The sequence below is a fragment of the Barbus barbus genome (genome assembly GCF_936440315.1).
Source record: "Barbus barbus genome assembly, chromosome: 46".
Classification (NCBI taxonomy): domain Eukaryota; kingdom Metazoa; phylum Chordata; class Actinopteri; order Cypriniformes; family Cyprinidae; genus Barbus; species Barbus barbus.
The window spans coordinates 19,800,608-19,827,870 of NC_136724.1; the positions used below are offsets into that span (position 1 = coordinate 19,800,608).

The 27,263-nt window shown below is 34.6% G+C and overlaps 2 protein-coding genes across 2 annotated transcripts; one reads left to right on the plus strand and one right to left on the minus strand.

The window, feature by feature from the left end:
- Window positions 1-14,717: 14,717 nt before the first annotated feature.
- Window positions 14,718-18,703, minus strand: LOC306865275 (metalloreductase STEAP2-like; the record flags this gene model as incomplete). The annotated part of the gene is made up of 4 exons (XM_079409798.1): window positions 18,179-18,703; window positions 16,331-16,858; window positions 15,095-15,259; window positions 14,718-15,002 (listed from the first exon to the last, which is right to left on the minus strand). Exons 1-4 carry the CDS (start codon window positions 18,677-18,679, stop codon window positions 14,718-14,720), a joined length of 1,479 nt encoding a protein of 492 aa, XP_079265924.1. The 5' UTR covers window positions 18,680-18,703.
- Window positions 18,704-24,308: 5,605 nt separating this feature from the next.
- Window positions 24,309-26,575, plus strand: LOC306865278 (uncharacterized protein). The gene is made up of 5 exons (XM_079409801.1): window positions 24,309-24,443; window positions 25,436-25,544; window positions 25,630-25,749; window positions 25,847-25,925; window positions 26,018-26,575. The coding sequence occupies exons 1-5, from the start codon at window positions 24,346-24,348 to the stop codon at window positions 26,107-26,109; spliced, it is 498 nt and encodes a 165-aa protein (XP_079265927.1). The 5' UTR covers window positions 24,309-24,345; the 3' UTR covers window positions 26,110-26,575.
- Window positions 26,576-27,263: the final 688 nt, after the last annotated feature.

Here is a 27,263-nt window from a genome sequence, read left to right on the forward strand (position 1 = left end):
CAGTGTACGGGCCAGAAAGGAACTGCTATTTCAGAGCTGCACTGAATATACGAGAGGAAGCAGCAAGATAAATCAAGACAGAACTCCATCCTCTTTCCAGTGAAAATCCCCTTTCTAAGAGGCCAGAGAAACGTGGATTAGCCACAATAAAATTGTGAATTTAATTTGTTTTAATTGTATTCTTTTAAATTATAATGTATAATTCTGTATATTTTCAAATATATGTATAATATTTTATATGAAATATTATGTCATTATATATACCATCAAATAATTTATTAATTAAATGAAAATGAATTATATTTGTATTATTTATATTTAATATGTGTGCAACTGGGAAAAAATTATATATTTTATGAAATATATTTTATTCAATTTATATTTATATGTGTTAATATTAATATAATTTTTCACTGTCTGTGTGGCTTTGCATACAACAGCTGAAAAAAATTGTTGCAGAGGGGGACAGTGTCATTCTGATGAAAGATTATAAAAACGTTATTTTCTTTATAATGTTTACTCATAAATTGTGGAAGTTCTCTCTGATTCACTTCTGTGATGAATTTGATTTATTTGGAGAGTATACTGTATGTTGTTCTGTACGTTGACTGTTCTTCTCGGTTGAGCTGTGTTGAGATCTGCTGCTGGTCCTGCTGGGTCTTGTTTCGGTGTTCAATGTTGCTGTATGTTTTGTGAATTAATATGCTCTGATTCTTTGCTCTACTGAACTGTGTTGTGCTGCCATATGCTACAAACACGAGCATGTATGAAAACACGCACTCACTGCAGATCTCTTCCAAAGCCTCGTGAGCTGCCTCGCTGTCTACTACTGACACAGGCAGCAGGTTCTCATAAGTGAACCTCGTAAGTAAATGATTTGGAACGTTCTGCAAACTCAGCAACCCCAGGAGTGCTCTTCACAGGAGACTCGATTTACAATGGATTCCAGTAGTGTCAGACATTGGCATTTTGCTCAATTTTTAATGCCAAAAAAATAAGCATTTATTTTAGCAATATTTTCAGTATTGATTAGAAAGTATTGTGTCTGTATTTATTACAACCATTTCATATAATATTTTATATATAAACATTATCGTATTATACGTTTATATAAATAAGATTCTCTCAATAATATTTTTGTAAGTATTTCCAGCAAAGCATAAGTTATATTATCCAGCTAGATAATGTTCTCATATTAGCAGAACTCTACAAACAGCAGTTTTCAGAACATGCATGTTTGTGATGCATTAAAACATGCACATGATGAATTAAAATAATGTGGATATTTGGAATATTATTTAAACAGAATCCCACATTGGAAGAACTCCAGGACTTAAAGGCATTTTTATTCAATGTCAGTTAATTTCACTGAAATGTTTTTTTGAAATGCTCATTTAAGGTGCATTTTGTCCCAAGTCCTTTTAGCCCAGTGTGTCCGGCGTCTAAACATCGAAATCCATTGAGTTATTGGCAGATCTTTTAAAAGCTTGCTGTGTGCATAAAATCTTCTGCACATACAGTAATACAGCATTTGACCCAACATTTGTCTGGCTTGGAAAGGGCAGCTAAACGTCTCTGTCTGCAGAGAAAATACAAATGTAACTGCTCTTTTAGTAAACCTGCACATCCCTCTGTCCTGTCAGATACAATCCCCACTAAATGATAACCCATCATGCTTTGCATTCTCAGCTCTGATTGGAGGGTCGATGGCAGATTTAGGCAGAGGTGAAGGAAAGCAGCAGGAAACATGAATCAGCTGAGCGATTGGGCTCTATATCTCCTGCTGTCCGGCAGTGTGTGATGCTCTCCAATGGGACGCACTGCTGCTCTTCTGCTCGATAGAGCAACTGCTGAGACACCAGGCTCTCGCTGGAGATCGATGCTAGCTGGACTGTTCTGCTCACACAGGATTTTACATCCCATCTAACTTCGAGGATGCGTTCCAATCGGATCAAGCGGCACATTTTATCAGAATCCACAAAGGGAGGATGATTGTTTTGCTCTGTGACTGAGAGATAAACTTTAGATGGATGCTAATGTTTCCTGACCACTCCAGAGAGACTCTCATAATCACATAAAACATTAGCGATAACCAGCCCGTCTTATCAGTGTGTTACTGAATAACCCTCTCAGCATAGGATGCTGTTATACGATACGAGAGCAAAATCAGACCATGTCAGACAGTACGTTTGCTGTTGCGATTTCCCCTGTGTCGCATTCTGACGTATATACTGTATATCTGTACTGAAATCAAAGACACTTCTCCACTTTTCAGGACAGAACAATATATTGGCTATTTGGAGTGAAATGCTACTCCTTACAAAGTAGTATATATATTGTGTAATGGCTGTAATAAAAAAGTAGTACCAGTATGTGAAATAGTGCACTATATTTACCGGTAAATGGATAAAATAATTGTATGCCATATATTGTCACAATCTCATTCTGTTGCATGTTCAGTTTAGCAAGTGGCATCCAGTAGTCATACTGGAAATAAACATGCTTATTTTTCATTTATTTGATTGTATTTTAGTTTCTTTTAGTTTAGTTGTATTTATTTAGTTTAATATATTTTAAATATTAATATTTATTTATCTACAAATTCAAAGAAAGACATGTTTAAAATCAGCTGCTATTACTTCATCACACTGGAAATGGAAGCACATTGCATTGTGGGATACAGTAGTAGGCTACTGTGTATATGTAATGTGCTTTTATTGTGTATCACATACTACTACGGCAAAAACACTGAAAATTGGTATACTTTGCACAATAAACATACTACAAACCTCACAAATATAGTACAAGCAGAATGCCATTCTGATCAAATATTATGTTCCAAATACTACCATACTGTTCTTACTGTTCCTGCAGTATATACTGTAGCATGCATACTGTTTTCTAAAACCATTAAATACCAGCATGAACTACAAAATGTACAATTTCCAATACATTTTTACACAGAAAAATTGAATTTCTATGATAACCATTGGCGTTTTAGTATTATATACCATGTATTGCATACACAAATTTTGAATTGGCTTTAATTTTTAGATTTTGTTTTTGGTTTTAGTATTTATTTGTGCTTTCGTCATTTCGATTATATTTATTTTAATATTTCTGTTTAGCTTTAATTTATTTTATATTTTCTGCTTATTTTTATTTCAACATTAACATTTCTATTTTTGGTTTTTCATCTATTATTTAAAACGATTGAATATTTTAATATATTTTAATGCCACCACTGATGATAACTGGATGTCACTTATCAACATAATGCCTGCAGTTCCACTTCCTAGTTGGCAGTCTTTATTCAGGGCCGTTACCACCAGTGTGAGAGACACTCAAATGAGCAGGTTAATGATCTGGACTGGAGTATAAGGCTGGCTTTGCTCTTTGTGTGGGCCGACGGTGGCAAGATTTCAGCGGTTTGACTATAAAATGACCTGGGGAAACAGTACATGAACAAAGTCGACCTTAAAGAAGCGGAAGCTGGACAGGACGCATCTTACTGCGTGGGAAAAGAAATCCCACAGTTCTCCAGGACGAATGATGAGTTAAACTTTTTGAAGTTAGGCAGAGATACAGTCGATTGGCTCGGTAAAAGGATTCTCTCCATCTGGTTCAGTGATGAAGCCAAAAGCAGCTCTGTCAGATGAAGAGATGAAAGCTTATTATGTTTGATAGATGCTTCGCGTTTAAAGCCTCCGGAATAACATGACCAGCCTGAAAGGGTCATCAATGGGTCTTGTAAAGTACTAGTGGTCATTGTAGATCATCTGTGAGCCTGAAAGAGCTCATGAGTGCACTTTGTCTAGTGTGAGAGCAGCATCAAATAGGGTTTTTCGCCTGGTCTGATCACATCTGCTACTGTTTCCGCCCTGCTCTTTCCGACAAATAAACTGAGCCAAGATTTGATGGAGCATTTTGCCCTGAAACGACTAACGAGGGCCATTCAGAATTGAAGAATCACCTCCGTTCTCCTGTCCAACAAGATGCTGAATTGGAATTTAATTTGGAAATATATGAAGAGGATTTTACCAAATTAAAATTCAATGAAGTACAGCAGTTGTACAACAAAGTCTTTTTCTTGGAGGTCACCAGATCGCTTTATGGTTGTTCACTAGTGGACAACTACTGTTGGATACACGTGTGTGAAAGACTTGCCAAAATCATATCACAAATTATGTACTGTATATTGCTTTTGTGGCTATAAAAATTGTTTATATATATATATATATATGTGTGTGTGTGTACACACATTTGTGTTTTAAAGATATTTATAGATATTTTTAACAAATATTTGAAAACAAATGTGTGAAAATTTCTGTGACATTACAAAATAACACACATACGCAAACAAATTATATAATTAATGTCAGATTGGGAAAGTCGTGGCCTAATGGTTAGAGAGTCACACTTGTAATCCAAAGGTTGCGGGTTCGAGTCTCAGGCCGGCAGGGATTGTAGGTGGGGGGAGTGAATGTCCAGCGCTCTCTCCACCCTCAATACCACGACTGAGGTGCCCTTGAGCAAGGCACCGAACCCCCAACTGCTCCCCGGGCGCCGCAGCATAAATGGCTGCCCACTGCTCCGGGTGTGTGTTCACGCTGTGTGTGTGTTCACTGCTGTGTGTGTGTTCACTGCTGTGTGTGTGCACATTGGATGGGTTAAATGCAGAGCACGAATTCCGAGTATGGGTCACCATACTTGGCAGTATGTCACTTCACTTCAGATTATATTATATTGTTACGGAGCTCCATGGAGGAAGATGAGATCAGGCAAAGATAATCCAAAATAACAGTCTTTAATAACAGTCCACTCAAAAACGTGTAACATAGACAATAACTAGCAACTGAAATGGGGAAAACTCAGGACTTATAAACCCAGGGGCTAATGGGATAATTAATGAAACAACAGGTGGTGACGATGAACTTAACAAGACAGGCAAAAACTAGGTCAAAAACAGAAACTCAACACAGACATGTGACTATTATATTATATTATATTATATTATATTATATTATATTATATTAATCATGTCCTTGATATATATAGTGGTGGCCAAAATTATTAGAACACTAGCTATTAGTGTGACTACTAGCTACTAGTATTTTCACCAGCTAAAAATGGTTTTAAGTCCGTTATTTCTATCTTTTGCTGTAAAGTGTCAGTAGGAAATATCAGTTTACAATATCCAAACATTCATTTTGACATTATTATAATCCAGTGAATCTTTTGTTTGCACAAGGAGTCTGACAACAGCCAGTGCTCCACACAGAGATCTGATCTGATCATCATCCATTCTGTCTGGAATGACATGAAGAAACTGAACAAACTGAGACAGACTAAATCCAGAAGAACTGTGGCAATGTCTTCAAAATGCTTTAAGAAACCTACCTGCAAAACAAAAATCTCACTGGATTATTACAATTAATGGCAAAATTATTGTTATGTGTGTATGTTTGTGTGTGTGTGTGTATACTGTATGTATATATATATTATATAAAGACCCGAGTTGTATTTTCAATTTCCCATCAATCCCGTCTGCAGTCTCCATGTCAAATGAGAGTCAGGCTAGTGAGAAACACAACATGCCATTCTTATCTCTGTGGCAACATATCAAGCAGATTTCAGGACTGTGTTTCCATCAGCTTAGATCTCTGCCATTCTCAGGTTCAAGATCCTTCTCAGACACAACACATTTGAGGATATTTCATCCGGTTTGTGGTAAAAGTAATAGGGGAAATTATATTTCATTGCTTTTGAGTTATTTGAAAGATAAGCACATTGTTCTTTGGCTGACCTGAATGTTCGTCTTTGGTTGAACAGAAACATTGGTCCGGGTTGTCAGGCAGACCAACCTGTTCGTCTCAGAGAGCTGGATTCTGATTGGATGACGGGGTGGATGCAGGTGATTGATTGGCTGGAGCGTGCTGATGAAAGGTGCACTGCAGCTGCGTGATTTATGCAGGGATTATCTCTATCTGTCACAGCCTTATGTGGAAAACTAATCGCACATGTGGACATCGATCCTGTCACCTTTCCGCTGGGACATGTGGAGGACGGACAGGCGGCCTGTTACCCTCATGTGTGGTGAATGCATCAATGAGTCTCTTTATGATGATGTCTTTACAAAAAATCCACCATGACTACCAAAGTTTATGACAAAACACCATAATTGCTACTAGGAATTTGATAATTTATTGTCAAACTTCTTCAGTTAGTCCGATTTTTAAAAAGGACCATGTTTACCAATGTGCAAATGGAAAGCTATATAAAAACACACCCACACATACATATGTACATTTTAATAATATATATAAATTATAGCAATTATATTTTATTAGTATATTAATATATATTAAATGACATTAGAATAGTATAAGAAGAGATGTAATATTTACATATATATATATATATATATATATATGTATGTGTGTGTGTGTGTGTGTGTGTGTGTGTGTGTGTGTGTGTGTATATATATATATATATATATATATATATAATGATAATACAATAAATATATTATTATTATTATTTTATGTGCGTGTGTATGTATGTGTGTGAATTTTAATAATATATATATATATTATAGTAATTATATTGTATTATATATATATATATATATACAGTATATGTTGTTAACGATATTAGAATATAATGAGATATTAGAAAAAATTATCTGTATATATGATAGTTATTAATAATAATATTATATTATATATTATGTTATATTATATTATAATTTATATGTATACACACACATACAGACAGCAAACAGCAGTTTCCAAGCTGCAGGATATAATATTATTATAATATTATATTAATATTGGTATATTACAATATATTACTATATTAGAATATTATGTGTTATAATATGTATATGTTGTAATATATGTGTATATATTAATATATTATTTCAATATTATGTTTATATTATAATACTAATTATTCACACAAAGCAAACAGCCGTTTTAAAGCTGCAGAAATATGTAGGATATATTTTTTGTTAATATTTACATTCTCCCTCATTTTTTTTTACATGTAATTAAAGAATATAGATGGAGGACGTGTTTGCCCGAGATCGAATTGATATTGATCAAGAACATAATTGCATTGTCTTCAGTAAATACACGTAAATGTCATTCTATATTTATCATGCGCTATACTCAGTACTAGCATGCTAATAACCTTCTTTAACGCAATCCTCGCAGATGGACGTAAGAGGGAAAACAGAAACAGCCTGGACAGGAAGACAGGATGGAGGAAGAGCAAATCAAGAACATTCTGTTTGCTTTCTGTGAAAGGGCACAGTAATCTTAATCAAATCTTAATGAGGGAAGCTGGCAGTCCAGTCAGGCCCACTCATTCCCCGGCAGGCTGCACGTCTCAGCTGTCCCTCCCACGCCGCAGGTCACTGGACCAGCAAAGCCCCTCTCAAAATATTTTTTACAGTTTACATCTGATTCCATGTAGCAGCTTTGTTATTGACTAATCAATGCACTTCATTTGCTGTTGCCTGCTCTATTCTTTTCTGTTCTGTTCTGATTTTTTTTATTTGAAAGTAATTAATACTTTTATTCATCAAGGATCCATTAAGTTGATCAGAAATGACATTTATTGTGTTACCACAAAAATATTAAAAAGCGCTGTTTTCAAAATTGATAATAGGGCTAATAAGAAATATTTAAGTTATCAAGCTGAAAATTCTGCTTTGATCACAGGAATAAATTACATTTTAAAATACATTAAAATAGAAAACCGTTATATTAAATTGTAATAATATTTCACAACATTGCTGTTTTTACCATAAAATCACAAGATAGATTTGAGAATAAGATACTTTTTTCAAATATATTACAAATTTTTAAAGACTCCAAACAGTAGTGAATACTAGAAAACAAATTAATAAAATAATAATATATTATTATATAATAACAATTATTATAATGTTTTTTTTTGTTGTTGTTTTTTTACATGGGGTATTTCGTTTGTTTATTTATTTATTCATTTTTTCAAAAAAAATTTAAAAATCTTACTGATCCCGGAATTTTTAAACAGCAGTGAATATAATAAAGTGGTTCTCCAGCTTTCAATTCAACTATATTATTTCAACATATTTGACATGAATTAAGGATAATTTGAAAGATGTACAATTACGCTTAAATTATGTTGAATTTAATATAATTATTTTCTTAAAATCTTGCAAACCACCTGGAATCCTTAATAGACCACTGATATAATATATAAATGTATCAGTCCTGCTCCATTCTATTCTGTTAAATTCTATTCTGCGGTCTTTTCAATTGCACTTTATTCTGTTTCTGCGTGTGTAGTTAATACATTCCAATTCTTTTCTTTCTTGTTCTTTTATTGAGTTCTATTTCCCCCTTCTCTTCTATTCTGTTCTTCTCTGCTCTTTACTATTCTCTCCTGCTGTTCTAATCTATCTAGTCTGCTCTGCTCTGATTCTAATTTGTTTTGTTTTATCCTCTCTGAGATGAATCCTAACCGTTTTCTAAGTGTCGTTTTGCTATGTTCTTCTCTGATGAATCTCGCAGACTCTTTTTTTCTCTCTCTCTGTGCTGTTTTGCAGCCTCAGGCCCCGGCTACGCTCTGATTGGTTTTATTGGCAGTGGTTCAACACTTGGATGTCGGCTTTCTGGTGGCTTTCATAATGAAGATGGTTCTGCACATAAATGATAATGGAGCAATTTCCTTTTCATTTAATCGGGAGGAAAGCAGAGTGCCTCCATAAGTGTATCATTCCATGTCAGAATGACCAGCACTTGTATATTCATCACAACATCCCCTTTTGAGGTTAAAACAGAACAAGGCTGAACAGAGCAACTTAAGGACACTCTTAAGAGTGTAATATATAACTCCACAAAAAAGAAAGAAAGACAAGATGTTAGGAGATATTTTTCACAGTAGCACTGAACAGCTTTTTGTTAGTTAAAATGATTGTTCACCCCAAAATGAAAGTTCTGTCATCATTTACTCATCTTCATGTCTTTCCAAACCAGTATGACTTTCTTTCTTCTGCTTTTTTGTCAATTTTACAGCTTGACAGCTTCTGACGACATTCACTTGCATTGTAAGGGAAGAAAAGACATTGTGCTTGACATCGCCAATTGTGTTTCACGGAAGAAGGAAAATCATAGGGTTTGGAACGACATGAGGGTGAGTAAATGATGACAGCATTTTTATCTTTAGGTTTACATTTCTTTAAAGCAAGGTGCACCTTAAAGGAATAGTTCACACAAAAAGGAAAATTGCTAAAAATTTACTCACCCTCAGTCTATCCAAGATTTAGATGAGTTTGTTTCTTCATCGGAACAGGCTTGAATGAAAATTAGCATTATATCACTTGCTCACCAATGGATCCTCTGCAGTGAATGGGTGCCGTCAGAATGAGAGTCCAAACAGCTGATAAAAACATCACAATAATCCACACGACTCCAGGCCATCAGTTATTTTGTTTTGTCCATCAGCTATTAAAGCTTTTTAAACTTAAACTGTTGATTCTGGCCAAACCACGAGTCCATAATCCATTATAACGCTTTCTCCAGTGGAAAAAGTCCATTCCTTGTTGTCCCCTCACATCAAAATCCAACTGATATATTTGGTTAGAACTGTTTTGGACTGTTTTCTCTTGTAAACGGAGTCATGTGGATTATTTGTGGATTATTGATATGGTTTAATCAGCTGTTTGGACTCTCATTCTGACGGCACCCATTCACTGAAGAGGGTCCATCGGTGAGCAAGTGATGTAATGCTAAATTTCTCCCAATCTGTTCTGATGAAGAAACAAACTCATCTACATCTTGGATGGCTTGAGGGTGAGTACATTTTCAGTAAATTTTCATTTTTGAGTGAACTATTGCTTTAATAAGATGAAGTATGTGCGACTTTTTCCCTGTCATACCATCAGTTACTACTGTACCACAGGAACCACAGGCAGCATGGCAGATCTTCACACATGTAGAGTGGAAGCCATTTTCATATTTTAATAGGAAGATTATGCAATCAGTGAGAGGAGGATGAGTCGTTCGGGTCTTCTAGTGAGAGGAGTAGAAAAGGCAATCGATAGGAGAGAGAAAGGGAGGGATTGAATGCAAAATGAAAAATTGAGAGAATACTTATTCAACACCTACAATCGAGAATCACTGAAACCAGCGCTCTCTCCAAATCAACAAAAACCCTAATCACTTTGGGCAGAAGTTTGGATGAGCAAAGAACAGAGAAACATTGATTATAGTTGCAAAAATTACTTATAGTTGACCCAAACATCATTTTATCATATTTATTCACATTCATGTCATTTCAAACTTGTTTGGCTTTCTTTATTCTGTGAAACTCAAAAGAAGATCTTTAGAAGAATGTTCATGCTGCTCTCTTTCATATGAAATAGTGACCTGTCATGACAGGTCAAAAATTACCATAAAATTCGTTCTTATGACCTGTGTAATAATAATAATAATAATAGCATTATGGTAATTGTTATTATGTAATATAATATTTTATTCCTTTTTTTTTTTGTAGTGGTGCATTCCTATACACTACCGTTTGGAGTCTTTAAAATTTTGTAACCATGAACAAAAATCTTTTGTATCATTTTAAATATTTTTACTTTCACTTTTGATTTTAATTGGTCCTTACTGAAAAAAAGAGAAATCTTAAAAAAAAATTAAATAAATTTAACAACCCCAAACTTTTAAACCGTAGTGTATAGATATTTTTTTTCAGTCTTCATGTCCTCTATTTGTTTTATTAACCAGGTTGTTTTAGATTGCTTCCTTGTGTCTGTTATGCAACAAAAGCGTAATGTTCCTCCCGAACACCACTGAGGAACCCACCATAAAAATATTAAGAAGCAAATGAGGCAGAGTGTTTTATTTATGAGCCCACGCTGGCCACACACTCTCCTAAACTGCAGTTTTTACTCTCCCCTGCAATTAACACAGCTGTTTTGATGAAAGACATCAGCATGAAGTAGATGTAAGTTTGTGGGGCCATTACGGTTCGGGGTGATAACCTGTACGGGAGTATAATAAGCAGACAATTTCTCCTTGTTTGTTGATCATTAGTGGTAATTAAGACTAATCTCTCTCCATCTTTCAAGCTTAGCAGGAAGTGCATTTGTAGTCATGGTGACTGTTACGATCTCAGCATGACGTGAGAAGTGTCTCTGTCTTGGATTTGCAGTGATTTCTGGGAGGTTTCCTAGTAAATGCTTGGCAGTGACACTTATAGAGGCTCAAGGTCCGGTCCAAACAAAACACCCTCGTGACATTTCATCGAAACATCGGAGGACCTTCCGTCCAGGTCGACGCTTTGGCTCCCTTCAGTGATAATGGCTTAATAAAAGATTTAACAGGCTTTAGCATTGCAGTCCTGCGGCCATAGAGACAGACTCTCTGCTCATCTCATCACGCTAATGGATATTATTATGTGTCCAGAGCTTCAGGAGATCTTTAAGGGTTTAGATACGCCTGCTGAGATCTAAACTGAATATTTTGGGGGATGAAGAGATTACATTTTATCTCATGACGAACTGGTGGTGGGCAGCACTAGACACCCACAGCTTGGCGAGTTTACCCATAATGCTCTGTTTGAGAGGGAGAGGTGCACCATCTGCTGGTGAATGTGTTTATTGTGGTGCTAAATGTGTGGAAAACTGTAGGTAATGAGGTGAAAAGTCAGAGTGATTTTAGAAGCCCACCACAATTCCAGCAGGACTGATGTGGGGTGATACTATAATTCAATGCCTTTTGTGCCAAAATATGTCATAAAAACATTTTATTCTACTTTTTTTGTTGTTGTTGTTTTTTTGGAGTAAATATCTTCAACTGAGTGAACAGATACATTTGCCACATAACTATCTGAGGGAAAATTTTCAACTATGTAAGTTTATGTAATATACTGCAGTCAAAAAAAAATTATTAATATTTTTGTAAAACAACATTTTTGTTTTTTAATTATTTTCAACCTTCAATCTTCTATGCATACTAAAAAATGTCTTTTTGGACATGATACCATGACAATATCATCCCTGTTTAGTCACGTAATGTGGTATTACCATGGTATTTTTCAAAAATACATTACCAAAATATTTTTTGAAAGTAATTAATACTTCTTTTCAGCAAGGATGCATTAAATTGATCATAAGTGATAGTAAAGACTTGTACATTGTTACAAAAAAGTATTTTTAAAATATATAATAAATAAATGAAAAAAAAGTTCTTTGAGCAGCAAATCAGCACATTAGAATGATTTCTGAAAGATCATGTGACTTTGCATCACAGGAATAAATTATATTTTAAAATATATTCAACACAGTTATTTTAAATTGTAATAATATTTTACTGTTTTTACTGTATTTTTCATCAAATAAATGCAGCCTTGGTAAGTAAAAGTCTTCTTTAAAAATCATTAAAAAAGTCTTACCAACCCCAAACTTGGAGTAAGTATTGTACTTGTTTGTATGGGAAGGTAAAATCAGATAAAAATGAATGTCTTGGAGAGATATTCTGTACATTTGTATTTATTGATACTCACAGTGAGGCACAGGAGTTGGAGTGTTCACACTGCTACCAAACAACACACTGGAGGCAGATAGCGCTGTGTAACAAGACAAGTGATACAAAACAGTTTCACAGGAAGCAGTGTAGAAACGAGCTGTCTGTTAGCATGAGATGTTTAGCAGTGAGTCTGTGCAGGTCATTTCCAGTGACTGAACATGTCATGGTACTGTTTTGCCTGTACAGATGTTAAAACAGATTCGGCGTGACACTATCATGACATATGTCTGTCATATGAACCATCAAATCTCACAGTGTTGTCAATGCAGTTAGTCCAATGTTTAAAAATTATACTAAAGTCAACATGAAATGACATTCACAACCCATTTAACTTCTGTGATAGGGGAGCGCGGGGCACAAAGTAACACGGGGGTTAGTTGTAACAATATTTCCACACATGCTAGCATAACCAAATTTACTAGTTACCATATCAACATTATATAGAGAAAAAAAGTGCTTTTGAAGATATCGCTGAACATTTATTTTACCACAGTAAAATTATATTTCTGGCTTAAGTCAATTTTTCATCTCAGTTTGTATTACTAATTTAAAAAGAGACAAATCTGCTATTATTTTAATCTCCAATCTGTTATTTATCAGTTGTGCCAGGCTGTGCAATGTGTTCATTGTCAAACTCAAAAATCTGATTACTTTTAATTATTAAAAAACACCATTATTTTATTTAAAATAAATAATAATTTTATTTTACTGACAAAATATTTTAGTTTATCTTGTATATTTTTTTCATAAGATCAGATAACATTTTAGGGTGTCATATGGTCATGTTACAACGTGCCCCTCAGCTGTTACAATGTACCCCACCTACGGGGCATGTTGTCACATTTCACTTCCAATTTTTGAGGGTAAATAAAGAAAAACGTATACACTGTATTTATGAAACAAAGCGACATATTTGTACTAGACAAGTGTGAAATTACTGTGGATAAAAAATTATACTCACAAACTGGATTTACACAATTTGAGAAAGTCAAAAAGTGTTACTTTGTGCCCCGCTCTCCCCTATATTTCTCAGTGAAACAGGGCAGAACTTCAGGGAGTCCCATTGGGAAAGAGAAAAGAGGGTGTTTCTGTACCAGAATGAAGCCCGGGATATGAACGTTAGGAGCATTTTGATCACAAAGGTAATACTTTTATTTCCCCCAAAACAATAGTTATGTGTTATTTTGGCCATAATCTTTGCACATTTCCCTTGTGGATAAAGTTACATGTTGATGAAAGATTGCAAAGACAATCTTTCATGTTGACGTAAAGACATAAGGCAGAGTTTTGGCATGAGATTTAATCAAACTGCACATTTATATGTGCTCAAATCTTTGGGGTCAGTAAGAGTTTACTTAAAAAAAAAAAAAAAGGAATATGTAATTCATCAAGGATGCATTAAATTGATCAAAAATGAGAGTAAAGACATTTATGATGTTACAAAAGATTTCTAATCTCAAATCAGTGCTGTTCTTTTGAACATTCTATTCATGAAAGAACATTTATCTAATTTCCACAAATTAAGTAGCACAACTATTTTTATTAATAATAATTAGAAATGTTTCTTGAGCAGCAAATCAGCATTTTAGAATGATTTCTGAAGGATCGTGTGACACTGAAGATTGGAGTAATGATGCTGAAAATTCAGCTTTGCATAACAGGAATAAATTACATTTTAAAATATATTTAAATATAAACACTGATTTTAAATTGTAATAATATTTCACAATGGTCCTGTTTTTTTTAATCAAACAAAAGCAGCCTTGGTGACAATTAAAACATTACACATTCAAAAACCTCTTACTGATCCCAAATTTTCGAACAGCAGTGTGCATAAATAACATTATTTTTAATAAGATTTGGTATACAATAGACACAAGTCATCCAGTCACATGACATCCTCCTTTGAAGGGGTCAGTGAGGTCACATGACCGTTGCCACAACTCCTATTCATTAAAGAAAACAGGACTGGAGCCAAATACTAACTGCCAATAAATCTTTTCGAGTCCAATAAAGCAGCTGAAATGTCAACTTATAGATAGGCTGTATGCTGGCCAGGTATTATGTGCATGATTAGAAACAAAAAGCTGAGAGTTAACCGTTACTGTGACATTAAAAACTGCGGTGCAGTTACATGATGGTGACCCTCTCAGGTGAAACGTGGGCAGCTGGTCTCTCGTGGTTGGTGCGGCTCTGATTGGAGTCTAATCCACGCCTGATCCGCTTCAGCTTCCGGCTCACACAGGGAAGCAGCAACACCACTTTTCCGATTATCACCGTGACGGGCAGAACTAGGGCCAGGACAAAATTGGGCGGCATGTAGAAGCGATAAGACTCCTCCAGAAACGCCCGCTGCCAGCCGAAGAGCAGAGCGTGGAACGTGGAAATGAGCAGGGCGATGTAACCTAGAGTGGACTGACAGGATATAGACGCCCGTTTGACATCTTATTTGTCTGAGGACCAAAGAACACTGAAGCTGCAAGATTGGAGGATGGAGATTGTCTTACCTGGATAAAGCTAAACTCTCGCCAGTTGAGTGCGTTGTGCACCGATGGAATGGAAGTGACAGCTAATAGAGAGAGGAGCCCCAAAGCCATGATGCCAAAGGAAACATACATCTCCACTCTCCAAACTTCCTCTTCATTCCATGAGTTCTCTATGTTGGCATGCACCTACAGAGAAAGAAAAAAATAAGATCTGTTTATAGGATATTTTTAATATCATTAATATCATTTAATATCATTGCTCTAGGTATTTTACATTCATACTACTATACTATATACTTATACTACACTTATATAACTATAAATGTACATATGAAATTATTTAGATGTATATTAAACATCTATTTTACATAAATAATTATTTTAAATGTACACTTATTTATGAAATTTTATAAGTTTTATAGGGTTTGGTGCATAACAAATATATAAAGCCAGGGAAACATATTTTCATCATCATCATCACTATTATTATTATTATTATTGTTGTTGTTATTATTATTACTACTACTACTGTGGATGATAGGTTGATATAATGCTTATATAATAAAAAATGTTTTCGTATCAGTATGTATTTATATATTTATTTACATATGATAATTATCATAGTTATTAATTAACAATGATTATTAATTAGGCTTAGTATTAATATTCTATTAATTAATCTCTATATGTATTTATTTACTTTTTATGATTATTATTTATTAATTAACAATGATTCATAATATTAATAATGCTGTTTCTTTTAATATCATTGTATCTCTATGTATTTATTTTATTAACTACTACTGTTATTATTATTATTATTGTGGATGATAGGCTGATATAATGCTTATATAATCAAAATAAATCTGAACTACAAAAAACGAAATTGCTAAAACATATATAATTAATAACCGGTAAAATAATACTACTAATAATAACAATAATAATAATAGTGTAGTTTCTATTCATATCTCTGTGTATGTATTTATGCATTTGTATATTTATTTTATATTTTATTAACAATATTAGTTAATAAAAATATAGTATCAGTTTCTATAAATATAATTGTATCTTTATGTATATGCATGTATTCATATATTTGTTATATTGTATTAACTATAATTATTATTATTATTGTAACATTAGCCAAACCCTCAAAATGTAAAGTCCAGAATAAAAGTTTGAACAAAACAAAACAAAAAACACTTCCACCACAGTGGAACTGCTGGATGTCTCTGGTGTAGAACACACTCAGACCTGCTGATAGGCCATGTTGAGCATCAGGTATCTCTCTGAGCGTCTCATGGGCAGGCAGAGGCTGTACAGCACGTGAATGCAGCCAAAGAAGAAGCTCAGCAAGCCCAGCTGTTTGCGGCTCTCCAGCCAGCCCTCCAGCCAGGGCGGGAAGCGGCGATACTTTGTCCCGTAGATGAGCTGGTACACAGCAGCAAGCTGTCCTGCTAAATACACCAGCGCTAGCAGAACTATAGCCACTACAGGCAGCGTCCTGTTCACTATTTCCATAGGAATCTTGTAGAAAAAACTCTGTCTGGTCTTCATGTAAGGATGGATAATGTCCCGCACAAAGGAGTAAGCGAAAAAGAAGATGGACAAGGCGACCGCGGTCAGAACAGGTCCTTTCCAGGCGGTGAAGAGATGCAGTGGCATATTCTCGATTTCTTTGGCAGAGGAGAGCGCACCCATGTCCACAGGGATGAAAGTGAGCTGTCGGGCCATTTCAATGAGCTGCTGTCGAGCGTCCACTGAATTACTGCAAATATAGACCTGTAGAAAGAGATTACAATCAATCAGCTCCTTTCAAAACCTTCATCATTCACAGCAGCAATTAGGCTGATATATTGGTGACCAAATCATTGTTGGCCAATTTCAGGTTTAAATTATTTTCGATGTGGTCTCAGACCTACTATATATATATATATATATGCATTCCCTAGAACCCATAACTAGAGTGGAATTAATTCACCGACTTTATAAGGTTTCAAAATTAGACTGTGAGATAAAAGCAAGTTTATGGCACGGCTGTAATGGATGTTTCATTGAGTTAATAAAATCTTTTCCTCTTTCAGCTCATAGAGTTTCTCATTTGTTCATCTGTAAATAAGGCATTTGCTTTCACTGCTGGCTGGAAGAGCCATGGGTCTCTGCTAATACGAGGAGACATAATCCTCGTCATCATCTTCCTCATCATCATCAACATTCCTTGGACACCAAGTCACTTCACGATTGTCATTAGCATACCGAGAGCTATATTTTGTTTTTGACCCACAGTATTTAGCACACTGTTGAACACAACAGGGTCTGTAATATTTTATTTTTGTTTTATTTTATTTTGCATATACTGCAGTTATAGAGCAGTAAATCTGTGTTCTTTAGTAAAACTAAAACTAAAAAAACAAAACTAAAAGTAACTTTATAAGATTTATATTTATAAGTTTAAGTACTAAAATTGCTAAACATAAAACTAAAATAAAATGTTTAAAATTAAAGCTGAACAGAAATATTTATAGTAATAATTACAAAGGCACATAACAGAACTAAAGCTAAAATTGAAAAATGAAAACTAAAAAGCTACTTCAAAATATTAATAAATAAGTTTAAGTACTTAACTAAAAATTTAAGCTTACTAGAAATATTTAAAATAATAATAATAATTACAAAAGCACATAACAGAATTACTAAAACTAAAAAATTAAAACTAAAAAAAATTAAGCTACTTCAAAATATTAAGAAATATGTTTAAGTGCTAAAATATTCTAAATAAAACTATAATAAACAGATTAAAGCTGAACAGAAATATTTATAATAATAATAATAATAATTACAAAAGCACGTAACAGAATTAATAAAACTAAAATTATAAAATGAAAACATAAAAACTATTTCTATAGACTGCGAATGAGTCAGATACACCTTGCACAGACTGTTCTGAAGCTCTGCCAAAAGATCTGAACAGAAACATTTTGAACTGTGTGTTTTAATTGGCCAAGCTTGCTAAGTGAGATTATTTGGCTCAGCATGTTTAAAACCTTTAGACTTTCCTGAGTCTTGTGGCTATAGAAGTACACTGAATTTTGTACAACGTACCTGTCGACTGGAGTCTCTGGGGCCTGACTGCATGGCCCAGGACGAGATCACATTGAAGCCTTTGACCACAATGGATTCTGGGAATAGAGAGGCCAGGTATTCGGCATTTGATTCTGGATACTGGTTGACCCGTCTGTTGTTGCTGACATCCACCAGCATTTTTCCAGCCAACAGGTGTTTGATGTCCCAGAGGGAGGAATAGTGCTCTCGCCGAATGGCCAGGAACACGATGTTGGCCTTCCCCACTGCGTCCTCGTGATGGGTCACGTCTACCACGTGTGGGAATGACTCGGCTGCTCTCTTGGGCTGTCGGCTCCCCACCACCACGTGAAAGCCGCTGTGGAGCAGCCGCAGGGTCAGACTTTTGGAGAAGTCTCCAGAACCGATGATGGCGACCGTGGGCTTGCCCGATCCCTCTTTGGACCCGTTCTTCAGCCCGTTTGGTAGGAAGCAGAATTTGGTGCTGGCCGGGCTGCTGCCCAGCAGGGAAATAGAGTCCATTTTCAGGCCCAAAGCACCTCGTACTGGATCTTAAGACACTAATGGAATAATGTTTGTTAAAATTTATCTCAGAATCAGATGCCTATTTTGTGCAATTCAGCTAAAAGACAATCTCTTTAAACTTGTCATGAAGTAATATTTCACCCCACAATTAAAAGACAAAAATATTTTATATATTTTATTTTAAGATGAACTATCACTGGAAACATCCTTTCCAGACATATTTAAAAAAAAAATAAGAAAAAAAGACAGTACAACAAATACTACTATGATTTTAAAATACTTATTTCAATTACTGTATATATATATATACATACACACACACACACACACATATATATATATATATATATATATATATATATATACAGTGCCCTCTATAAGTATTGGAACAGTAAAGACAAAATTGCTCTGTTGGCTGTGGAGTCAAGACATTTGCAAATATGATTAAAAGATGAATATGAAACAAAAAGACAGAATGTCACATTTTATTATTAGGCGTTTCAACACATACATGTTTTACCAAATAAAAAGAACAGCACTTTTAGAGTTCATCCCACTCATTGATGTGAGCAAAAGTATTGGGACAGTTGAACATAAGGCAGATATAAAAGATTAAAAGCTATTATTTAGTTGCAGATCCCTTGCACACAATCACAGCAGTGAGTCTGTGACCCATAGACATCACCAGACTCTTGGTCTCATCCTTTGAAATACATTCCCCAGCCTTTAATGCAGCCAATTCCAATTGTTGCTTGTTTTGGGGAGTTTCTGCCTTTACTCTCCTCTCCAGCTGGTGAAATTCATGTTCAATTAGATTTAAATCTGGAGATTGACTTGGGCAATCTAAGACTTTCCATTTCTTTGCCCTTATAAATTCCTTAACTGAACTGGCAGGGTGTTTTGGGTCATTGTCCTGATGCAATATGAAGCACTTCCCAATGAATCTGGTGGCATTTTCTTGAATATTGGTAGGCAAGATGGTTTTGTGCCCTTTCAAATTCATTCTGCTACTGTCATCATACATTAAGTCATCAGTAAAGTTGAGAGGGCCTGTTCCAGAGACAGCCATGCATGCCCATGCCATGACACCACCTCCACCATGCTTTACAGATGAGGCTGTATGCTTGGGATCATTGCAGTTCCTTTTTTCTCCACATTTTTGCTTTCCTAACACTTAGATAAAGGTTCATCTTTGTATCATCGGTCCATAAACACAGTTCCAAAACTCTTCTGGCTCACCTTTGTGCTTTTTTGCAAACTCTAATCTTGCCTTTCTATTTTTGGTGCTGGTCAGAGGTTTGCATCTTGCTGTGTAGCATCTGTAATTCTGTGTCAAAGTCTCCTGAGGACAGTAGATTGTCAGAGCATCGCCCCAGCTTTCTGGAAGTTGTTGGTGATTTTACAGACACGTCTTTTAGGATTCATTTTCACAGCTTTTATGATTTGTCTGTCATCAATTACTGTTGTTTTCTTAGCCGATCAGGTCGTTGTTAGTTGCTGGTGTCGCTGGTGGACACCAGCAACATTTTCTCTCAAAGTTATCTCCCTCATCTTCATCCTGGTTTGTGAGTGTCATCATCGAATGCAAGATTCAGAATACAGAAGTAATGGATATAACTGATACGACACATTCCCTGCTTTTAATATCTGAAGAATGAATGCAACAGGACACAGCTGATCACTTAGAAAGACCTGTTAGGCAACTGTTCCAATACTTATGCTCACATCAGATAGAGGGATGAAACTCTAAAAGTGCTGAACTTCTTAGCTGGTAAAACATGTATGTGTTGAAATGGCTAATAATAAAATGTGACATTCTGTAGTTTTGTCTCATATTCATCTTTTAATCATATTTGACTCCACAGCCAACAGAGCAATTTTGTCTTTACTGTTCCAATACTTTTGGAGGGCACTGTATTTGTGTATATAATATATATATATATATATATATATATATATATATATATATATATTTATATAATCACGTCTTTTATTTTGTAGAAATGTGTCTGGATTACATTATTTCCATTATTGTATTACACTAATGAGAATCTGATGACAATCATTATTGAGAATAATGACCATTTAAACTCGCAAATAAACTATCTGGACGCATTATAGTACTTAGAATTGGGTGGGAAATATGCCTAATTGTTATTAAAATAACAATGTAAATATAATAATAATTGTAATAAAAATACCAATAATAATTCAATATTAACTATAGAAACAATAATAAGATTATATTTAACAGCTTCATTATTTAAAATAATAATAATTAAGATCCACAGGTTGGATGCATGTAGTGTTTCGTCATAAAAACCTGTTTTAAAATGTAAAAAGGCATCGCAACAATGAATACAGAATAGAATGTGGAATCAAATTACAGTATGTATTCTTTAATGCCATGACTTTGAAATCTCAGACAAGCTGTGTGACCTGTTAGAGTACCAAAGGTGATTGTTTGCTCGTATTGACACGATATATATCATTCTTTATTCATCAAAGAAGAACAGAAGCAATATCTAGCCTATATATTTATATAATATCAGGGGCAGGTTGCTGTGTAAATCATGCATGATGATGGTAGAATAGAAAATGACGCACCGATGTATATGTAATTGCCAAAAACATCTCAAGGTTATAACGTTACCTGTAATGGAATCTGCCTTGGCACCATCGAGCAAACAGATAAGATGTGTATGTCCCTCACCGGTGACTGTTTCCCCGCCCTCTGTCCGTTTGATCTGCACTGACCCACACGGAGAAACAGCGAATCTCTTCATTGGACGGCAGCTGGTACTAAACACTAGCTGCAGTTTTCCTCTAGAGGACGCGTGGAGGCTCAAAAGCCCAATTCTTCACTGAGTCATTAATTAATCACTAACGAACGTGGTTGGTTCATCCTGAACGGCGCTGAGAAAAACAACACTTTCCACGTGACAACTGTCGTCATGTACAATAATTTAATCCTAAAAAATAAACTGATATTGTTTAACAACCCTTGTGTTAAATACACCCAGTTAAGAAAAAAAGTAAAATAATTTTTAATTAGCCCGGTTGTTTTTGACCATTTATTAATAACTTCATCTTCCAGCCATCATAAGAAATGGTTCATGATAATCTGCCTCTCTTGTTTATTCTGTTTCTATGCTCTTACATGTTGGAGTGCTGCAGCATGTCTCTGATCTGCTGTGTGAAGACAGCCCTCTGATGCACCTCTGTGTTGATCTAGGCTGGTAACTCTATATTATAGATAATAATAAAGCACCATCACCGAGCAAGACATGTTTAAAGGATGTTTAGATAGGCCAAGATGCTGATTTTGAAGTAGTACAGGTAATTAGACCATGTTCATTTGCTTACATGAAAATGAAATTATTAGAAGCTTTTAGACTAGAGTTAGTGCACATAAAATAGTCTACTCTTTATTTATCAAATTATGCAATATCATATTAAATATAAGTGATAGCGACCCCACATAAAATGACTTATTTTTGTTATAATGTGATAAATAATTCACAACCTCTTCTCATAATATTGTTTATCTAACCATATTTAATATGCATTTGGGGAAATGCACTAGTTTTGTGCCCGTTTTAAACAAAACACCGATGACATTTTCACGGGATTGAAACAATTCATTAAAATTTAAAAAAACCTGCTATTATGGGCTGTACAACAGATTACTGGAAAAAACCTGATAATAATGACACATTCCAACATATCTCAATGCTGGTACACAGAAAGGTTTAATTTAAAAGACAGTCAGACAGACAGACACTATAAATTAGGGACCATACAAATAGACTGTGACATTTACTGCTTGACTTTTGTGTTAAAATCTGTGATACCTTAAGGTCCTATCTTCAGCAGGAGTGTGGACCGAGAGAGAGCCAGCAGGAAGAGCATGCTGACGACAACGTGTCAATTTCTCCAAAAATAGCCTCTTTGCTATTTCCTCCAGTCCTCCGATGAGTTCACACTGCTGTTTACCCCTCTTCTTCTTCAGCAGCTTCAGGCCTGCAGATACAGCATGTTGTAAAGCTGCACAACATCCTGGAGGAGTGTGTATGGAGGTCAGAGGAATATCATATGACTTGCTGAAGATGTTAGGAGGATGTTAGTGTACACTTTGTGCTTTGCATTGGTTTGAGGCTGTGATTATTAAAGTGCCCCTATTATGGATGTTTGAAAATGACCTTTCATGCAGTGTGTAACACAGCTCTAAGTGAAGGAAAACATCCTGCCGAGTTTTAAATCTGAAAGTGCACCGTGTATAAAGTTTTTGTCTCTCAAAAGAAAGAGTCAACTCTGAATCATTGAAACTAGTCGTTTTTAAAAACGAATCCCAAGCTGAAACATTAGCATATAGCCCGTGCACTTGTTGGTCTTTTCGTGTTGGTCTGAATGAAAATGTGAATTCATTTTTTGCCACTAGGTTCCGCTGCAACTTCAGAAAACACATGCAAATAAAGAAAAACATCTTTATCAGTTTGACAGCACATAATTGCAGAGCGTATAAATGCTCACAGTGCAAACAAATAAAGAAATGCGCTTCAAATGCTCACAACAACCAAATAAAGAATTTTATTTGCAGCGTGTTTCTTTTTTGGTTGTGTTGTGAGTGTTTGCAGTGCGTTTCTTTATTTGGTTGTGTTGTGAGCATTTGCAGCGCGTGTTGCCAAGTTGATTTTGTTTCATTTTGTTTAGTTGTTTTCTTAATTTGCAGGTGCTTTTTTTCTGTTTGCAGCACGTTGCGGTCTCTCGGCCACCGTAGGTTTCCCCAGTAACGCTGTACACAAAGCAGCACTGCGCTCACAAACGCTGCTTTATCACGCAAGCAAGATGAAATGGAAATGAGACCAATCAAACCAATTAGCGTCACGCAAAGGAGGGATTTGGAAAAATGAATCGTTGAGCGAATCGTTTGGCAGTGGTTGAGCAAATAAGGTAAAAAATAAATGCATATTAAGACAATGAAAGTGTTTTTGACCTTGCATGCATGTCAACCTGTTGTTGGGGACTCCCAAAACTAAAATATGAAACTTTCATAACCCATGGGGCACTTTAAACTGTGTAAAAATGCACTAAAATCTTCCAAAAATGTAGAATCTGTTGTATCTGCACATCTACAAAATATATTTTGAAGAACATCGATGTGTGCTCCATAAATGAAAGTTGGTCATACAGTTTTGGAGCAACATGAGTAAATGATGACTGAATTTTCCTGTTTGGATGTTTCTTCCTTATCTGTCTTGTCCAGACTGTCCTACAAAAATTCACCATGCTTTGTTTTTCCCAAATCCCTAGTGTTTGTTCTAGTTGTTCTGATCCTCAATTTAAATAGGACTGTTAAGAATATGAGTAGTTTTTGTCCTCAGGGGGGAGGGGGGGGGGGGGCATCAGGGAAAGAGTGACTTTAATTCTATGTCTGAAAACTCACTTTAAAAAAACGTAATCGTTCTTACTTCACACTGAGCTCAGCGCTCACACACCCTGTAGGCCTGTTTCTTTTTCAGTTGATGTTTTAATTAAATTTATCAATTTCCCTTTCAGCCTCACTCATGACCATCCTATGATTCTGTTTGTGTCCTGTAAAGACCTCTGGAAAACTTTCAGCTCTGACTGAACTAGTTGCAGCTACGAGACTGAGAATAATCATGCGTTTCTCTAACTTGCTCTTTATTGGTATTGTGACATTAGGAACATCTCAATTCTGCTCTGCTGGACCTCTTCATGCACAGTGCAAAGTCGAGTGGTAAAGTTCTCATTTGTGTTACTTTTTAATATATATATATATATATATATATATATATATATATATATATATATATATATATATATATATATATATATATAAATATGCATTAAAGAATATGACATCTTTAGCATTGGATTTGCATACAGAATTTAAAGTTATGTTTGAGAGGAAACTTAAATAATGCATGTGTATTTGTTTATATTATAATTATAAAATATATATGTAAATGTATTTGTTTAAATTTAGTTAGTGTTTGTGCATATTTATATTTGTTACAGGGTTATTATAGTTAAGTAAAACTAAATCTAAAACCATATAAAAACTGGTACTTAAAATAAAATATTTAAAAAATTAAACATTTTATTTTTATATGAAAAAGACAATTTAAATTATTTTTTAAAAATGTATTTTAACTTTCGCTGAGTTTTGTTTACCTTGATGTACTAAAACAATTAATACTGAAATAAAATTAATAAAAACGATTTAAATATTTTTTTTAAATAATAAACATGACAAAACACAACAAAATTACTAAAACTTTAACTATAATTTAAAATGAAAAAGTAAATATTGAATAACTATTTCAAAAAAAAAATATTGAGGTTTGATTAGTTAACCAAAAAGTTATGTTTTTTTTTTTTTAAATCTTAAATCTTTAAGTTTATCACTATTTTTCCTTGATAATTTTCCACTATTTAAAATATTTATATTTGGTTAATGTTTATACAATGTTTAATGTATTTAATTTCTAAGTATTCTTATTATGAATTTATTTGAATTTCGATTTTGGAGAAAATAGTTCAATTTTATAGTTTTATTGTACAAAACTATAGTTCTAAAGATTTATAAAGTAGAAGTGGAGTTTGGGAAAAGTAGTCAGTTTTAAGCAGTCAGTGCAATAGCTTCTGTTTCCACTAGATGGTAGCATATATTGTATATATAGTTATTGCTATACAGTTCATTGAGAACTTGTGTTTGTCTTTTCCCAGGTATTTGGGTCTCCCTTGCAGGAGTGTGTATGAAGCTCTGGTCACACAAATTAAAAAGTGGAGGACAGTCTCAACCTGTGCCACGGGAGGAGAGAAATGTCTCTACAAGGTGTGTGAGTTGATGTAAAGAGATGCGTTTATGTATCATCAGTGTAAATTAAATGAATATTTTGCTCTTTCTCTTTCTCTTGTAGTTGCAGTCTGCATCTGTGCACTTCATATCAGCCAAGCACACAACTCCAGTAAAGAAATACGTTGATGACATCAACTTCAGACTCGTCTCCTATGGATTTTTCACACACTGCCATGTATCTGTAAGTGTTTATGCAAACAGTCACCTAAATTTGACTTAATTTATATAAGAATATAAATTCTGACCAAGCAAATAAGCTATTTAAACTGGTTCCCCAGGCCATGTCGGTGTCAGAGACCTGGTATGCTGTCACAGATCACGGCACCAATTACTGTAACCTCTACAACTTAATGGAAGGTAAAATTGGACAAAACAGCAGAGTGATTTTGATTGAAACATCATTAATGTAAAGACATAACCAGCTCCTGAGGTTTATTGTCTGTGTGCAGGAAGTGGACTTACTGAAGCTCCAGGATACAAAGAGATCACCAGTGACTTCCTGTGCACCCAGCGCTCATCTGCTAACTGTACTGTGTACTAGCACGGTTCATACTTTTTTATATGCAAATTTTTATATTGACTTTTGTGGCTTTTAATTGTCTTTATTAGATTTGTGAGCATATGTAATCTACTTAAAATTGTCAAAACAAGCTTTTAACCGACATACACATTCCTGGGAACATGAACCAGAACTACTGATGATTTCTTTATTTTGTTTTAAGAAATTAATGCTTTTATTCAGGAGGGACACATTCAGTTACTCAAAAGAAATACGTTTATATTGATATACTGTAAAATAATTCTGTTTCAAATAAATGCTGTTCTTTTGAAGTTTTAAAGAATTCTGAAAGAAATACGTCACAAAAATATTAATCAGCACAACTTTTTCAAACGTTTTGAATGTTTCTTGAGCAGCAAATCAGCTTATTATAAAGATTTCTGAAGGATCATGTGACACTGAAGACTGGTGTAATGATGCTAAAAATTAAAGGAATAAATTACATTTTAAAATTATTCAAATAGAAATCTGTTATGTTTTATTGTAATAATATTTCATAATATTACAGTTTTTACTATATTTGTGACCCTGGACCACAAAACCAGCCTTAAGGGTCAAAATTGAGATTTAGTCATAATATGCAAACTGAATAAATAAGCTTTCCATTGATGTATGGTTTGTTAGGATCGGACAATATTTGGCTGAGATACAATTATTTGAAAATCTGGAATCTGAGGGAGCAAAAAAATCTAAATATTGAGAAAATCGCCTTTTAAAGTTGTCCAAATGAAGTCCTTAGCAATGCATATTACTAATCAAAAATTAAGTTTTATGAAAAGATATATTTATGGTACGAAATTTACATTTACATGATCTTAACTTAATGTCCTAATGATTTTTGGCATACAAGAAAAATCTATAAATTTGACCCTACAATGTATTTTTGGCTATTGCTACAAATATACTCCAGCGACTTAAGACTGGTTTTGTGCTCCAGGGTCACATTTCTGATCAAATAAATGCAGATATTGGTAAGCATAAGAGACTTCTTTCAAACACACAAAAAATATTGTTGTTTTTTTTCCCCCTCTGTCCAATCAAATGCTCTATAGAAGGAGAATGTCCCACCCTCTAGCAAAAGCAAAAGCTTTAAAATGTCTTATTTTAGGAAATACAAAAAAGGAAACTGCACTTAT

Bases quoted from the DNA above. Each gene is read 5' to 3' on its own strand.
- LOC306865278 (XM_079409801.1), top strand. From the start codon at position 24,346: ATGCGTTTCTCTAACTTGCTCTTTATTGGTATTGTGACATTAGGAACA. The intron at 25,750-25,846 runs GTAAGTGTTTAT...CTGGTTCCCCAG, and splicing joins TCACACACTGCCATGTATCT to GCCATGTCGGTGTCAGAGAC. The intron at 25,926-26,017 runs GTAAAATTGGAC...GTCTGTGTGCAG, and splicing joins CCTCTACAACTTAATGGAAG to GAAGTGGACTTACTGAAGCT.